An 18,134-nucleotide genomic window follows, 5' to 3' on the forward strand; every position below is an offset into this window, starting at 1 on the left:
ATGTTAAGTGGACAATATCTGGTGAAATCTCTAAGCTAAAGGTGGACTCCATACAATTTCCAGTACAGGGAATGGCCTTATCCCTCACTATGACCATCCAAAACAGATTATGTTGATTAAGCAAATTTAGGCAAATAGGGTTTTTTGTGCTTAATGCATCCAGGTTAGATAATTTCTGTCTTTTCTTCTGCTGAATTTTAATGTTTCATTGTGCAGAAGGCTGTAGTTCCACTACTGGCAAACTTGTTATCAGTTTTGTGTTGCTTACTTAGAACTAAGGATGCAACTACCTGAATAGAAAGGCACCAGCTGTACATTGCAGTATCAAACCAGGAGTACAGGAAATACTAAGATGTTGCTACTTTAATTGGGAAGTTTATTTATTTATGTATTTATGTATTTATTTATTATTTCAATTTTTGTATAGGCAAGAGACCTCCAAGCACTTACAGAAAAACATGGCTTCCCACACCAGATGTTTGTTCCTGCATGTTTTAGTTGCAGGAACTGTGGGTTACTTCACCCTTACCCTGAACCTCAAATAAAATTGGCCTCGTGCAGCATTCACAGAAAGCAGCGGTGCCCAGTAAGTAATACTTCTGCCTGCCTTTGTTTCACAAAGTGGAAACCAACATTGTACAATTACAAATGCAAGGATTCTGCAGGAGTAGAATAATGTGTGCACTGTGAAATGTAAACACTCGCCTCTCTTTCTTGCCTTGTCATTTCAATTTTTCTCTTTCTCTTTTTCCTCAAATAATTGTTTTTGTAACTCATAATGTACATATTCCCATCATCTTTCAAATAGCTCACATCTCCTGCAGAGTATTTTTTTTTAAAAAAGCACCCTCTATTTTCTCTCTCTGACCAGAACAAAATATATTTTACTCCATTCTTGGTATGCTTTAGGGCCCACATCCAAGTAATAATCTTTAAAACCATTAATGAGTTGGGGCCACACTGGTTGAATACAAACCTGCCTCTCCTTTGAGTTCAGCTCCTGAGGACCTGATTGTGTGTCCTTCAGTGAGAGCTATAGGGTTGACCCCACATCAATTTGTGGAATTCTATCCTGAGACCCCATCAGTTCAGGTCTTCATATGGGCTCTGAATAACTTTGCTTTGAGTTGGACTGATAACTGGGTTTTGCCGGAAATAGTTTTAATTATTTTTATAGGCTAGTACCTAAAGTGATGTTGGCAAAAGTAGCATTGTAACTCATACAGTTGCACATAAGCTGTCAGTGTATAATAACCCTAGCAGTTGTACACCACCTTGCCTTGCAAGGGCAAGACACACATTAGATTTGACTGCTACACTGTGCTGAGACTGAGGCTCCTGCTAGGGGAATAATGGTTGATCAAGCGGGTTGCCACAATTGCATTCCTTCACATTATGGTGAAGAACGCAACGTGGATGGAGTTGTCATTATCTTATTTCTCCAGGACAATCTCTTGCATAAGCCACTATGGAAGTGAATGGAACCTGCCAAGGACCACACATACTTAAGCTTAGATAAAACAAGGAAAGAGCCATAGATAAGCAGAGCTTTTGTTTAAGTATTTTTCCTTCTGTTTCTCTTCTCTTATATGAGCTTGTGGGGGGGAAGGAGTTTCTCACTAAAGTTTAAAACTGAGGCCCAATTAATTTTGGCCGCTGTCCTAGAGCTTTCACCATCTGGGTTTCTAGCTGTGCAATGCATCCTGGGGGTTTATAAATTTTGCCTTCCTTTAGAAGACTGCTGGAAGGGTGGAGTCCTTTCCTGATTGGTTGTTTTGAAATCTATTCCCAAGTTCTTTTGTGATTGTTTTCTTATATAAGTGTAGCTGGCTCCAGCAGGTTTTTGTTTTTTAAAAAATAATAATTCCCAAGCTATTTGTCATCAAATGTGAAAAGTGTTAGAATTGAGTGAGTGTGTAGGCTCAGCGTATGGAATATAGTACAGATACTTCGTTATATTTTTACTTTCTACTCCTTTTCTCCCCTAACTCACACTTGCTGTTTACTTTTCAATCATCCGAGAAATCTTTTGTTTAGTCTGATTTTGAATCATGTCTCTTTATCCTTTGGAATACTTTCAAGATCATAATTGTGAAAATTATGTTAACTGCCTTGCAGTAGTGTTCACATGTTGTTGTTTGGGTCTCTGAGAATACATCATATGTTTGTAGTTGAGTATGGCTTATTTTACTAGGGAGTGTTTTGCATGTTTCATTGAATATTTATCCCATCCATGCCCTGACGTCTTTGGGTAGAGGCTTAAAATAAAAAGTTAAGAGATAAGATATTTAATATAATTTATAGTACAAACCAAGTTAGACAATTGGGCCATCTAGCCCTGTTATATAATACCCTTTTTAAAATTAAGTTTAAGGTGCTTGTGTAACATGGTTTATTTGATAGCAAGCTGCTGGAATTCAGTGGTTCGCCATGTAGGTGTGACCACTTCTCCATGCCCGTGCAAAGATCCAAAAAGCAAGGTTGGATTTGACTCCATTTTTTCTCCTTGTAAAACATCTCAATAAGGTCTCCTCCAGACAACCTGTTTATGGAGCATTCGTTCTGGGAAAAGCAGTGATTTGTTTAAATTATGGCTTGTCCAAAGAAATATCAAACCCTGGTTTCTGGCTTGTTTAGATATCCATAGTTAAAATTAACTGTGATTCCTTCCCAGTTCCCAGATGAAATGACAACCTGCAGGTATCTAAACATGGAAGCGGATGCTTCTGATCTCCCTATTGTGAGTGTGCTGGAGAAATGGGGAGAAGGCTTATGCACATAATACTATGGTATTGCATTTGAACCAGGTCATAAAACTCCCAGTCACTTAAGTATTACATCAACAACCCAGTTACATTAACCATTATATCTGCAGCAGTGTTACCTAATTGTGGTTGCTTCTCCATCCGGGAACTGAAACCACATTTAAACCATTGTTTCATGTTCTGGAGCTCTCGCCTTCCATAACCACAAAAGTAACACCACTTCAGGTGTAATAGTTTACAATAGTTAGAACCTGAGAGGAAACTGGTGTTCCATAAGAGAGAGAGGTGGGCCTTTTGTGGCCTGCTCTTGATTGCCTAACCATGGTTAAGCAACCAGGATCATTCTGCCTACCCCATCTCAAAAGAAGTTTTCTGCATAGGAGAAACTTTGTGTGTGAGATGCATCAAGGCCTACATCAAGCTTTGGAGACATAAGCATCAACACAGGGTTTCCCTGGCCTGTGAACTAAAGAAGAGCAGGGTGATTTACAATTTGGATTAAATGATTTGGATAAGGAAGTGTAGAGGAAGGATCAACTGCAATAATGACTTTCTTCTGTAAACAGAATATTAAAAATATAATCCCAATAACATCAGTTTTCCATTCTTTTTTCAGATGCTCAGTATAGCAGGAGTAGGGAACTTGTGTCCCTCCAGATATTGTGGGACCACCAACTCTCATTTTAAAAATAAATAAAAAATTATTGAACTTATATACCGCCCTTTACCCACAGGCCATCAGCCCTAGTCAGCATGGCCATTGGGATGAGAGTAATTTATTCAGCAGCATCTAGAGGGCTGCAGGTCCCCCAACCCTTGAACTACTGGAGCACTAAGGTGACATTTCAACTGGCATGTTGTATTATTCTTATTTTTAATTTTGAAAATCTGCCTTACGAAAATTATTCCAGTTTTGTAATTAGGAGCTGACTGTCAAAATCTATAAGAATTTGATTGAAATGTTGCATGTTTTTGTAAAAAGCTATTTTTTCCCTTATAATAATATTTCCTCCACCCCAAAATATCATTTTAAAGTTCAAATGCTGACCTGCTGCCATTAGAGTGGGAGATTAGAATTCTGTTTTGTGAGGTCACCAGGGTTTTAAAAGAATCCTAGCAAACTGCGAACAAGTTCCCTTTGGAACACATTCACCTGTCATGTTGATGCACGCCAGGTTTCTCTTAGCCTCTTAACAGCTGACATTGACTGTAGTTAGAGACCTAACTGTTTATGATAGAATCAGGTGCATTCCATCTCACCCTGTCTTCTCCTGCTCTTTTTCAAGGTTCATGAGGCTCTCGGAAATCTGGTTTGTTAATGTTAATAAAGTTTGTTTTGATTTGTGGGATCTAGGAGGTTTCACACAACTCTTTAATATTGTGCTCACCATCCAAAAGACACAGCAATAAAAAGAAAAAGAAAAAAAACAGCTGAAGAACTTAATCAGGAAAAAAATTATTTGATCAAAATAAGAAGGAGATTTTGGGGGTAAATTACTTTGGTATGACTAATGAAAGGCTTCACAGTATAATTATATTTACCATGCTGCTATGCTTTTGTTTGAAGTGTCTATGAAGTCCATATTGCTGTAATAATGTTTTATTGTTCTGCGCAGCCAGACTATCAATGGTATGTTCCCGACCGGTTTCCGCCAGATGTGCCGCACAAGGCAAATGGTAAGGCAACAGCTGTACTGAACACACTTTTTAAGAGTTTCTTTTTAATGGGGTCTCTCTCTCTCTCTCTCTCTCTCTCTCTCTCTCTCTCTCTCTCTCTCTCGTTGATCAGTAGTAAACTTTCATAAGTACCCAGTGTGTGATTTGTATACAGCTCTATTTTGTACAACTACAATACATGCATGCAGCCAAGGCTGTGAATTCTAAATATAATGCATTTGTGTAAGCTTTTGGTATTGCCAAGCTACTTTAAAACATCTAACATGCCTTAAAGAATCATATAAATCCCTTACTGAACACCTAAGAAAAATGAAGGACATTGGAATTGCAGTCCTCCATTCATAACTTGGTTGACAGTTGAGCAAATGATGCATCTAATATATGGTCTCTAAGGAGCTCAGTCTAGCCACTGTGGGCCTCTCCTACAGCCAGTAGAGAGGACAGTGGCTGACGTCAAATCTAGCTAAGACTTTGCTACCTTAACACTGCCACCATTCTGTCTTCACACCAAATACGTTCAAAGGCCATGCAAGATAATTATTAGTCCACACACCTCAACTCTTCAGGTTTAAGGGACCCACGGATGATGTCATATCTGAGGGTCCTCCAAAACACTTTCCAATATATCTTACCCAATTCTATTTGCCACATTTTCAAGTGCGTAGCTGGTTCAGCCTCAGCTCAACCTTATAGAATAGGAATATGTTTTCCCTAGAAAACTCTGGCTTCTCTTAGGCTAACCTGAAGCTGCTGGGCAACTTAATTTGTTTGTTTGTTTGTTTGTCTGTCAAGTAACAGTACAATTAGTTCTGAAGCATTTGCACACTATCTTAATACATTTTCCTCTCTGTTTGCACATTCCTTTCCTATTCTTTCCTGTTTGTTGTAAGCACCCCTGGAGAAGGAAAATGTTTTTGTTTCAGAGGCTGTATGGTAGAGGTGGACAGAAGTAGAATTTGGTCCACCAATAAACCCTTGGCCACTTTATGGTGGGCCAGCTAATGCTTGGTGGTTGCTGGGATGCTTGCAAGGAATACTGAATTAGGTGGAGTTCGATCTTATACAGGAACCACTTACATTCTTAAACAAGAATTCAGGCTCTTTCAACATGGAATATTAACAGTTAACATGGGCTAGTTGCGCATTAACTGATAAAAAAAATCCTAATCAGCATGGATTCCAGGTTCAGATGGAGTGGGTCTCATTTGCAGATTGAACGTGCTCACCATTTGCAGATTGAACATGCTCACCATGAGCAAGATTCTTCCGGTGGACTCCGGTGGACTTCCGGTCTGAGAATTGCAAAAGTAGGTTCCTTACTAGAAGGCGCAAGAGGCATTTATTTTGAGTTGCTTATAGGACAGCAAATGGGGAGAGAAGATGGGATTAGAGCCATGCACAATTTTGTACTGCAGACATTAGATAGCCTTAGGTTTGCCAGATCTCTCACTTTGATAATGGAAATCCAATTGTGAAGACTGCATGGCTAAAACATACTGGAGCGCGATTCCTTATAGGGGCACAGACTGTCATGGAAAGGATGTCGGTGCAATACCCCAATGTGTGGAAAGTGAAATTTTATGCACTTCCAAACCCTTCTGTGACCTTGTGCAAATGTATTTTGATGAGTCCCACTTGCTCAGAATTTTACAACAGTCCCTTGCAGATCGTTTCACAAATGAAGCATGAGATATCCAGAAAACTGCCTGTTGTTCTTAGAACTAAAGCTCCTTACAAGCCATGAATTGGTTAGCCATAAGATTGCTTGGTAAGCTCTCCATATGAAAACTCTGCAGCCCTTATAAGTACTTAATAACTTGAGAGCGTAAAGCTTAGCCTTGCTGAGCCAGCTAACCTAGGAGATCAAGTTGGCTGGCTGCATGCATTGAAGCCTTTAAGTGCTTAAAAGCTTCAGTTTATAAAGTTGTTGTGGTTTGGGGGGCCAGCTGTCCCCGGGGAAACACATGACTTTGACAAGGAAAAGCAATCTTCAGCTTTGGGAAAAGGCATTTGGAAAGTGCATGAAATTTCCTTCGATGTTTTGATTTGTTTACATGTTCAATCTGCAAATGAGAGCCTGAAGAAAGGGGAGAAAATCTTGGAATAAGTGACAAAGTAAAAAGGTGTACTTATAGAAGGGTAGTTATTGTGGAATCTGTGATCCTAATGCATGCAAGTTTTTCACAACATTGACAGCAAAATGGCAACTTGTATATCCTCCCTCCCCCAATTTAATCCAGATTTGCCCTGTCCATTAAAAACCCAGCATTTTAAAACAATAACACTCTGTTGCCAAAAAGCCATTCGCAATACACGAACAATCCATTTGCAATATTAAGCCTCCCTTTGAAAGCCCCCTTAGAATTGTTATCTCTGGCATACAGAGATGAACCAAGTTGTGAACAATCCAAAGGGGTGAGGAAAAGGGCTTAGTTAGAAGTAAACAAGGAGTTCTGATTTGGAAAAGGGAACAACCTAGATTCAGCAACTTTTCAGGGCCACAATACACTAAACGTTTCACTTAGTATTTAAAATAGTTCATTGGAAATTACATTAGCAGGTGCAGAGGATGAACAGGATCAGAACTTTCCTTTTCTCCCCTACTGTAGTCTCACTCCCTACCTCTCGACGCTGCTATTAGTTTCTGAGAGGATGGTTTCACTGGTACCATTTGAATTTTCCTCCTGGAGGTACTACTATTATTTATTTATTATTACTTATTAAATTTTTATACCATCCTTCATCCGAGGATATCAGGGCAGTTCACAGCATAAAAATACAAAATAAAACCAGAAAATACATAATAAAAACAAGAGCAAGAACAAAACAAAACAAAACAATAACCCCGCCCCCCAGACACATTTAAAAGGGCATAGAAGAGGAAAGTTTTCACTGGGTATCTAAAGATGTATAATGAAGGTTCCAGCTGAATCTCCCTAGAGAGAACATTCCACAAATGGGGAGCAACTGCAGAAAAGGCCTGTTCTTGTGTTACCACTCTCTGGATCTCTCATGGAGGAATCTCAGGTGGCTATTATTATCCTGGGATAGCTCAGCTGGTAGAGCATGAGACTCTTAATCTCAGGGTCGTGGGTTCGAGCCCTAAATTGTGCCAAAGATTCCTGAATTTCAGGGGGTTGGACTAGATGACCCTTGTGGTCCCTTCCAGCTCTACAGTTTTATTATTCTATTACGATTGCAGAGTCCAGGTTAATGTATACAAGATGAGGTGATTCTTGCAGTATTATCAGCTTTGGGGGAGGTGAATTTCACTGGGAATAAGTTGGGAAGGAAAGGTTTAACCCCACAAGGTCTCGTGCATTTGCACCCCTCCTCACACACTCCTCTTATGCAATGCAAGAGAAAACTAATTGCATTTGGCAAACCACAGTTTCCTGTTGCAACTGATCTTGGAAACTGTTTAATAATGGACTACAAACTACAGCACGAAGCCAGCAGCTGATCACAATGTATGAAAAGAGGCAACATGTGCTGCCTACTGTCAGTCATTAATTTTGCATGATTTCCAAAAGTTTGTTCTTAAATCCTTTTTGAAAGAAACACCTGAATGCTCATATGCAGCATATTGGTGGTAAATGCTGCCTGAGTGAATAAGGCAGCAGTTCTTTCCCCTCTACACAACAGTTTAAATCAAATTTAATCTTCATCTCTACTGCTCTCCTTGAGCAGTATAATCACTGAGGCGTCTAAACTCAGGTTTTGATGCATATTCTGTTTTCTTATCAGAAGCACACAAGGGGGCAGACTTCAAAAAAATGCTAGGAATATGAGGAACATGATTTGAAAGAAGTGTGTGTGTGTGTGTGTGTGTGTGTGTGTGTGTGTGTGTTATACATGCATGTATCAAGGTTTATTACTGTTCCACAGTGACAATTGCTGTGGCTAAAGAGGTATTTTGACTCTCTGCACTACTCATTTGGGCAGGGAGAGGCAGCAAAACTCGGATCAGGATGGTGGCTAGCGAGGCAGGAACAGTCAAGCTAAGGTTTCATGTTAAGATATTATCAGTAGTTATCCATGTACTCAGCTCATGGCCCACTCGAAACAAGTGTTTTAATAAAATCCAGAAATTAAATACAGTACACATCCTCCCAGCAGAAAGTGTAGGAGTGAGCATTAGCTGTCTCCAGCTTTAGGCTATGGAGGCAATTTAACAACCACTTAAAAGTTCTTTTTTTTAAGCACCATTATTTCCTCCTCTTCTCTAATGATGCATGCTATCCACTTGCTGCCCTACACATATGCAGGATATTAACTCAAAGGCATTTCCATGGCTTTGGGTAGCAGACAGTGTCATGCTATGGGGGCTCTTTTAAGGCATGCTGATGAATGCAAGCCATAAAAGTGCTCTCCCTGGTCCATTCCCTTCATCTTCCTCCTGCCTTCCTACTTTAGGCTACTGCATCATAAAGAGACAACCCCAGGCACATCCTGGTGGCTAGGATGGGGTGGACAGGGTGTCTGTGTCACTCCCTTCTGATCCCTACAGCCTAGACAGACTTTGCACACAGCTGCTAGGAACTGGCTGCCTTCCATAGCAATCATGGGAGTGTCTGGACATTGTATATTTTTCCATTCTTTTACTATTTATTTTATTAGCAAATAGTAGGGTGTTCTTATTCACCAGGCAGGGTTAGGGGGGAGATTTTGAACAGGAAATCTAGATATGTTGAAAGAGGTTTCCCTACTTGTTGTCTTCCATCTTTCCTGCAACGGTGTGTGAAATAAAGGCCGCATACATGCTACACTCAGGGACGTGGGTGGCGCTGTGGGTTAAACCACAGAGCCTAGGACTTGCCGATCAGAAGGTTGGCGGTTCGAATCCCCATGGCAGAGTGAGCTCCCTTTGTTCGGTCCATCTCATGCCCACCTAGCAGTTCGAAAGCACGTCAAAGTGCAAGTAGATAAATAGGTACCGCTCCGGCAGGAAGGTAAACGGCGTTTCCATGTGCTGCTCTGGTTCGCCAGAAGCGGCTTAGTCATGCTGGCCACATGACCCGGAAGCTGTACGCCAGCTCCCTCGGCTAATAAAGCGAGATGAGCGCCGCAACCCCAGCGTCGGTCACGACTGGACCTAATGGTCAGGGGTCCCTTTACCTTTACCTTACATGCTACACATCTGAAGTACATGGCTTCCCCCCAATAATTCTGGGACCCACAAAGCTACAGTTCTCAGCACCCTTGACAAGCTATGGTTCCCAGGATTCTCTGGGGGAAGTATTGTGTTTTAAATGTGTGCTGCCTATGCAGCTGAAAAATAGAGAAATGTGGAGAAAGATCTATGGGATCTGTTTGTGGGTGAGAGAGGTGGGTTCAAACAAAGGGCAAGAGGATACTGGTATCATAAGTGTGGTTTCTATTGATTCATGCTTACTTATACCTCTCACCCACTCTTTCCTTAGCCTGTATTATCCTTTCTGCACATATATTTTGCTGGGTACCAGATCTAAAAGTTAACTGGCTTTCTTTTAGTCTAGCTAGTGATCACCCTTCCTTGACAATGGCTTCCTTTTTGGGGGAGGAGGCAAAGGATTCAGGAACAAAGGACAAGAGAATTCCAACTAGTGTTATGAGTGTCAGCTTATTTTGGCAGGTGGGATAGTATGATTTCCTTCCTTTTCCAACTGTGCAAAATTGACGAGACAGCTTAAAAATTGGGCTGGAGCTTTTCCCTGAACCTACTTTTAATAAAAAAAATAATAATTCTCTGGGAAAGAGGTTTTATTGCTCAGGGCTTTCTTTGCATACTTGTGATTCTGGCAAGCAATGTCAGTTTTGCTTCCAAAAGTCCATTTAGTGGGGGGCATACAATAAGATTGGTTCCCCCAGCACTTGTATTTGGGAACCACAGTTATTCCATGAAAACCTTAATTCAATGACTGGGTGTCTTATTGCTAAATATTTGACTATGTGTCATTTTTTTATTATTTAAGGCTAGTATATAGCTCACAGTGCGCAGATGAAGGGATACCACTAATCTCTCCTCTAAACACATCTTTTCAAGGGCGTTTGTGACTTATTTTGCCTATACAAGCCTAGTGAGTTAGGAGTGGGAATACAAATGGGGGAAATCAGAAGAGCTAAGGAGCAGTTCTGACATTGCAAATGTATTATTTCAAGTGTGTAGCGGGACCTTTAAAGTTCACTCCAGCTGTCCTCTTACCAGAAAACTTTGGTTCCATAGCTGGATTGCATAATATAATATACATGTGCACATATTTATTTCCACACGTGAATTCTGATTCAAAGTTCAGTAAAAGAATTTTGATTTTTCTTTTGTTAAGTTGAGGTGAAGAATGGAAGATCAACATAATCCAACAGGATCTTCCTTCAAAATAAATATAGTGCATCCAAGAAGAGCCAATAAAGTTTGATCACAGGGCACCAAATCTGGTCACATATTTTATTGTTGAGCCATGGCAGGAAAATACAATTCCTGGTGTTGTAAGCAATAAAAACACTTCTCTTCCTAGTTCCAGAGATAGGGTCTACATGTGTCCTAGGGCAACAGCAGATACTGCCACTGATGTATTGGTGCAAGAGAAAAGTCACAATGCAGTATAGGAAGGATATTCAGGATGTGAAAGCAAAAAGAAGGGGTGGGAGGATTGCCCATAGATTATCATAGGGTTGGTGCAAATTTGTGGCAGGGATTAAAGAGATTTCAAAGGCCACATTGGATGCCTCTGATAAAGCACAAGCATCCCCTTCCAGCACATCTGCTATTGAAGTTAGGTTGCAGGAAAGCTGATGAGGCTCTTTGTACATTATCTAACCTACAACAATAGAGTTGCAATGCACTCCTATCTTACCCTCCTGATTTTCATTAAACTTAGCTGGGACTAATTAGTTTTCTAGTCTCATTAGGCACAGCCTCCCAGCAGCTTCTGTAAAAAGAATCAAGATGAATGCCAAGCTCCTAATAGACAGTGGAGGGAGACTTGATCTATCCCTTGACATCATTAGTTATGATGGCAGCTTTCATTATGCTGTGGCCATAGTAGAGCTACGTACTCCATACTGATTTATTGCTGTACTTTGAACCAGAAGTGGGTGAAAGGTACCTCGAAGAAGAGCCAACACCAAATTTCAGGGGCATATGCTTCAAGTCACTGTGGTTTCAAAACAGTCTCTTACTTGGTAGCACCCAGGGATGGCATTCTTGTTAGGCAGAGAGAGGCCACTGCCTCAGGCAGCAGATGCTAGAAGGTGTTAGAAGATAGGACACACAGCTCTGTGTGGCTTGCCTTGAACTCACTCAGCTTGCTTGCTGCTGTCAGGTGCTGCTGTCTCATCACCACTGTCAAAGAAAGACTGAGCTGCCAGTGTGATCAGTTTTCTGTATGTGGAATGGAAAGAAGGTGCCACCTTGTTGTTCTTCTGGGCAGCAAAATGACTTGGATTGTATGTACCCCCCGTACAAAGGGTAGACACAATTCTTGCTTAGCCACCAGGTTTTAATCCAAAGGAAGATTAGGCTTTGGCCTTAGCTTTGCACACTGCTTTTCTTGACCATCACTCTCCTCATGGTGTTGGGGGCAAAGACAGCTGTCTGTGGGATATCCTTGACTTTGGAAGTCCCCAGGTCATGAGGGCATGTGACGTTGTCTGCTTCCTTGAAGCTAAAGCAAGTCTTGGTCTGGTCCATACCTGGATGAGAGACCACCTGGGAATCCTAGGTGCACTACCTTTAATATCATTATGGAAAAAGAGGTGAGATATAAATATAAATAAGTAAAACCAAAGATAGTTCAATGTAATGGGGTAAGTAGATTTTCAGATAAACTCAGGAACTATCTCCCAGCTCAGGTATCCATTTCTGCCTGAGGTGGCCATCCAGAGCCAGAGAGGAATTGCACATGCCCTGATCTCACACCTTATCTCCTCCTAGATACTATTCCAGAGACAAGAAACCCATGATCAGACCCTTTGAATCAAAATAGTTTAAAAACAACCATTAGTGAATGAGTAAACAACACAAAAAGGCTTGCTTGATACTTAAATCCATTATCTTTTCCACTGCTAAATCTACTTTTATTCCACCTATGTGTTTAAAACTGTACTTCCTTGAATACCACACTTTTTTTCATTCAGAAATAGCCTTGATGTAAGAGTCATAGTTTTGCTGATGGAAGTGCCTCAAAAAGGAAGCTCAACAATAAAAAATAACAACAGCACCCCCAGTTTAAACAGTAGTATGGTTTCAGAAAAGCAGCCTTCGGAGTTGAATGTGCTAAGATTTATTAATTTCCTGTTTAACAGTTAATGGTCAAGGTGACTGTAAAAAGTTTCAAGTATAATGATTATCTGGTATGAGGATGCCTAGGGAAGATATCAAAGCATCTTTATACGAACACGTCTTTCTCTGGTTTGCATTGAAATTGCATATGGCATTGGTAATCCTGGTATTCTAGTAATATACTTCAAATTCCCAGATGTTAATGGGCTGTATTTTCCCCCGTTGATTTCATGAGGCATTCATTTAACATATGGAAAATCTTTGCCTTCTCATCCATTATCTGGAGAGGGGATACAAAATTAGTTCCATGCTATTTGTTCACTAATATAGATGCCACAACCTTGAAAGAGTTGAAGTTGTGAGTGTTTGATTTGCTTAACCTTTTAAATTGAAACAGTTGCAATTGCTGCTTAAGTAAAGACTAGCCTTTTCCCCATTGTTCTCTCATCTGTTTCTCACTTTGCTAGTGTTCCAAATGTATCTGGATCTGAGGACAGCAACAAAGATTTGTTGCAGCTAGGGATACTGTAGATCGAATGTCAATTTTGGTTTTTTTTCCAGTTTTTTGGTAGGATCACTTTTAAATGTGAATTGAACTGAATATTTAAATTCTTCTCCCCTCCACAGTTGAAGCCTGATCCTAATATCCTAAACATTTTTTTCAAGCAAGTCCCACTGAATTCAATGAGCCCTAATTCATGGTAGATGTTTTTAGCATGGGAGCTGTACCTTCACTTGCAGCTGTGATCCTGTGCCAATCCTCCCTTCCCAGTCCTACTCTCTTAAAAAGATACTTCAAAATAAGCCAGTACCAACTGGGTTCAAGTGAAACCAGATACTCTGAGGGCCAAGGAATCCATATATGCAGTACTCTAGTCTTCAACTCACTGGAAGGACAGGTCATGAAGCTGAGGCTCCAATACTTTGGCCACCTCATGAGAAGAGAAGACTCCCTGGAAAAGACCCTGATGTTGGGAAAGATTGAGGGCACAAGGAGAAGGGGACGACAGAGGACGAGATGGTTGGATAGTGTTCTCGAAGCTACCGGCATGAGTTTGACCAAACTGCGGGAGGCAGTGGAAGACAGGAGTGCCTGGCGTGCTCTGGTCCATGGGGTCACGAAGAGTTGGACATGACTAAACGACTAAACAACAACAAAGTCTTCAACTGTCTTTAACTAAATGAGAGCTGTGCTGTTAAAGCTCTGAATACAGCCCTAGGAATAATTTTGCTTTTCAGGACTTGGTTCTAAGCCTGAAGCAATAAATGCAAGAGGGTCTCTTGAGTATTTGCAAAATGTATTTCTCTCATCATTAAATAACTGATAACTCTCTCTATACTAGGGGCACACACAACTCAATCACTTTTACATTTCTATTAACTCAGGAAGGTTGCATCACTACTTTAGATGAAAAGCCATTTTTCAATCCTCCTGGTTCTTTCCTCACAGTTTGCTTCCCCTTCTGTCTCTGTGTCACTACTGGATTCTCTGTACCCATTTCTCTTTTAACCTTTCCTCTTCTGTGCTCTCCCTTTCTTAAAAGACGTGATCACTATCTTTCTTCTTCCTCTGTACTCCATAGAGCTCACCATGTCTTTGGTCACATCCAGATGTCATGTTTATTGAGCATTTGTTACCATTTGTTTGTGGGGAGTGTATACGTTGTTGCATCAAGCCATTGTTATCCCACATTTTTCAATGCTCTCCCACGACCTCATTCCTCACTGCAAAAAGTTCGATTCTGGGGGAAAGTGGGAGGGTTTTTGCACAAGAGTGCCTAATCAACTTCAATTATGCAACCTAAATTTTCCTGGTATGTTTTTTGAATCAAATGCCAAAATAGTGACAGCCTGGAAGTGTTATTTATCTCTCCCATGTGTTGTGCTTGTGTTTCCTCCCTCCCCCATCTGCTCCCCTCCCCTCAATCACTTTCTGTCTCTGCAGCACCATGCTTCTCTCTGCACCTCAGTCTACATTGCCCCTCTGTTTTCTCTTTCTGTATCCCATACTTTACTTCTATATCCCATAGAACCCCCTTTTCAGCTCTACCTTTCCGTTCCTTGTCTCTTTTGTGTCTGCCCCCTGCATTTGTACTGCTCTTTTACAAGTTCAGCAGCAATGGCACGTAAGGTGTCTACTTAACCATCTACACAATGATTGAAGTCTCCAGAATGCAAGTGAGCAAGTCATGCAATGTGACTAGTGGTCTGTCTGCAACAGCCCAGAGGAATTAGTTAAATACCTCTGGACAGGAGGAGCAATGTGAATGTACAGTATTGATTCACTAATTATCCCATTCCAATTCTCGCTTTGAATGTGGTTTGGATAGGCCATAGGTTTTGTTTGTATGCTAACCTGGCACTGTACTTTTGTAACTGTTATTCACCTTAAAAATGCCATAGGTTATTTAGTGTTTCCTTTTCCGCCTCTGTCAATAGAAGCCTGGCAAACTGCCACCAATGGCTTGCATTGCACAGATCCATTTTGCTTGTGTGACATGGCTGTGGGATATTATTCCTTTATGGCAGTGTTTCCTCATCCTTGGCTGATATAAGCAGCCACAATATGTGAAATAAATGGACAATCCAACCAGGATTATAAAAGAGATTTCTGAGTTTCTAGCACAGGATTAACTCTGCTCCCAACTGTCTAATGTATCACATACTGAGAAGAGGAGGGGGTGAAGGCACCAGTACAAGAAGCCTATTTAGCATGTAAGGCTGTTGGCGTTTTTCTGAAGAAACTGGTCTCTTGACCCAAGATGCTTTGGGCTTTAAACTAACCAATATGCTCCATTTTGAGACTTTGCTTTTTCATTTCATGATTGACTTAGTCTGGATTCGAGCCAATGTGCCCTTGTTTCTCTTTTTGGTTTATTTTAGAATATTAATGATTCCTATTGTTGTTATAGCATAATATTAGTTTTTAAATATTTTTTAGTCCTGGGAAAAAAATTTCAGCTCAGGGTATACTTATTAAGACAGTGAAGCTGGAGAACTGAAGATGTCTAATTTTCTTTCACATTTGTATCCATTTATTCATAGATGCCTCCTCAGAAAACGAAGGTCCCCACTTGTACTATACGAAGAGAATGAACCAAAGCAAAGACAAAGAGCCATCCTGACATCGCCTGTAACTGCCGTTACATTTTCTTGTCCTATTGCACTCTGTTTTATATGATATACCATTATATAACATACACACAATGGGAGATTTCTATGACTGTGGCAAAGAGACAGATTCACTTCCAGCTATAGTTGTTGTCGTGGAAAGACTTTCTCCCCGCCCCGCCCCGCCCCGCCCCCACACCTTTCTTTTAAAATAGACTGTACCAAACCAGTTGCAACTGTTCAATTATAAATAAATGTCTGAAGGGTTTTAGGAAATGTGCAAGTGAGTGGTGTTATGGTGGTTTGCAAGGCAAAACGTCTGTATGCGGATCTAGGAGAGGGCAATTCTGACCTTACCTCTGGGCACCAGAGGAGCTGTGAGGTATTGCAAGCAGAGTTGTGCATATAAAATGTGGCTAATAGGATGTTTGTCCCATCCACATGGAGCTTACTGTGTGGTCTATAACCCTGTATTTGGTCAGGGTTGACTGTAGTACCCCCCCCCCCCACTTCACTGTCACTCAGTGCCTAAAAGTAAAGCAAGTGGCGGTTCTTTTTTCTATGTCGCCCTCTATGTTGTAGATCTGCTTTAATAGTCCGATTCCTGCCCTGAGCTAGGGAATCAGAGCAGATGACCCTTAAACTTCCTACTCACTGTAAGATTCTACGGCCACCACATGGCAATCCAGCATTTTTGTGAGCAACCTGCCTCACTGGCTGCAGCAGCAAGTGTTTCTATTTGGTTTTACTACTATTCGGTCAGGCTGCGTCTCAATCCCCATTTTTAGTTTAAGAATCATCTCGTTGCCATTCTGAATTCTACAGTGCATCTCTTTGAGTACATTAGTCTGCTAAACTGGCTTGCACAGTGTGTGATCCACCACTTCAAGCGTAGCCAACCAGACACGCACTGTTGCTTTGCTTTGGAGGATTAACAGTCTCTGTACTTAGGCAACCCTTTGCAGACAGAAGAACAAATGTGTTTCATAGAAGTCCTGCTGGGCCACCTTAGAGGGCTATTGGGCAGCAATTGATTTGGTGGGTCAGTAGCAATCCATCAACCGTTTATATTGGTCAGTAGTCGTGTTGGGCTGTATTGATTGTGACAATACTTGCTGTGTCCTCAAGCCAATTATTCCGAACAGTCTCATCCATATCAGTATAGCTACTTGTAAGGTTCAATATTGCAATCTAAATACTCAATAATAACTTGTCTTCTATTGCCAGAATTAAAATCTATGGTAAAAAAAAAGAGAACACACGAAAGCACATGCATCCTGAACTTGCTTGCATTTACACTGAATACAGATGGAAATCTGAATGTATGATACAGAATTAAAACCATATCGGTGATATGTGTATATGCACATATGTGTAAATGAAATATTTCTAGAATTACTGTAATATTTTGAGCTGAAGATTAAGGCCAGAACAGAGTTTGGCAAGTTTAACCCCTGCAATGGTTTAAATGTGACTTAAGCATACAAAACTGGGTGCTGCGATTGTGGCTTGGCTTTGCTTTACCCATTTTAATAACATTAAACATAACTTCCCCTGACATACAATTTGAGAACAAATGTAATGCCCCTAAATGTAATTGCATTTTAAAATGTGAAAGAAATAAGCATGGCAGATGTTTGAGAAAATACTTCAGATTTTAACCTGCTTAGAGCATTACCTTTCCTTCTCCTACTGGGGTAGTCCTTGCAGGATTCTATCAGAGCTTAGTTGGTCTCAGACACTGTATTGGCCAGATAGCCATTGGACCATCTTATCAAATCAGGAATTTCTGTATGTCTGTATCTAACTTTATACAGCAATATCCTTCTAGACTCCACCAAGAAGAAGAAGAAGAAGAGTTTGGATTTGATATCCCGCCTTTCACTACGCTTCAGGAGTCTCAAAGCGGCTAACAATCTCCTTTCCCTTCCTCCCCCACAACAAACACTCTGTGAGGTGAGTGGGGCTGAGAGACTTCAGAGAAGTGTGACTGGCCCAAGGTCACCCAGCAGCTGCATGTGGAGGAGCGGAGACGCGAACCCGGTTCCCCAGATTACAAGACTACCGCTCTTAACCACTACACCACACTGGCTCTCAGTGTAACCACTACACACCAAGCGCCCTATAGTAGACTTGTCAGTCAGTTGTGGAAGACACATCTACTTTCCCTGTGTATTATGTACTGACATAATTGCCGCTTTAATATTTTTTTAAAAAGTCATTTGATTTCCAGTTAATGGATGGAGATGGTAGCATTAAAAGAATAATCTTAAAGGATTAGGTGTGTTAAGTATTTGAGCCACAATGGAATACAATTCATG

The 18,134-nt window shown here is 40.8% G+C and overlaps 1 protein-coding gene across 1 annotated transcript in view; it reads left to right on the forward strand.

Annotated features, from left to right (window-relative positions):
- Nucleotides 1-17,143, forward strand: part of TNIP3 (TNFAIP3 interacting protein 3) — a 64,788-nt gene extending 47,645 nt beyond the window's left edge. The window contains exons 11-13 of the mRNA XM_081208153.1: nucleotides 428-586; nucleotides 4,382-4,442; nucleotides 15,748-17,143. Coding sequence (XP_081064279.1) covers nucleotides 428-586; nucleotides 4,382-4,442; nucleotides 15,748-15,827 — 300 coding nt within the window. The 3' untranslated portion in view covers nucleotides 15,828-17,143. The remainder of the gene's footprint in view (nucleotides 1-427; nucleotides 587-4,381; nucleotides 4,443-15,747) is intronic.
- Nucleotides 17,144-18,134: the final 991 nt, after the last annotated feature.

Source organism: Podarcis bocagei (assembly GCF_964188305.1).
Source record: "Podarcis bocagei genome assembly, chromosome: 9".
In the NCBI taxonomy this organism is placed as follows: domain Eukaryota; kingdom Metazoa; phylum Chordata; class Lepidosauria; order Squamata; family Lacertidae; genus Podarcis; species Podarcis bocagei.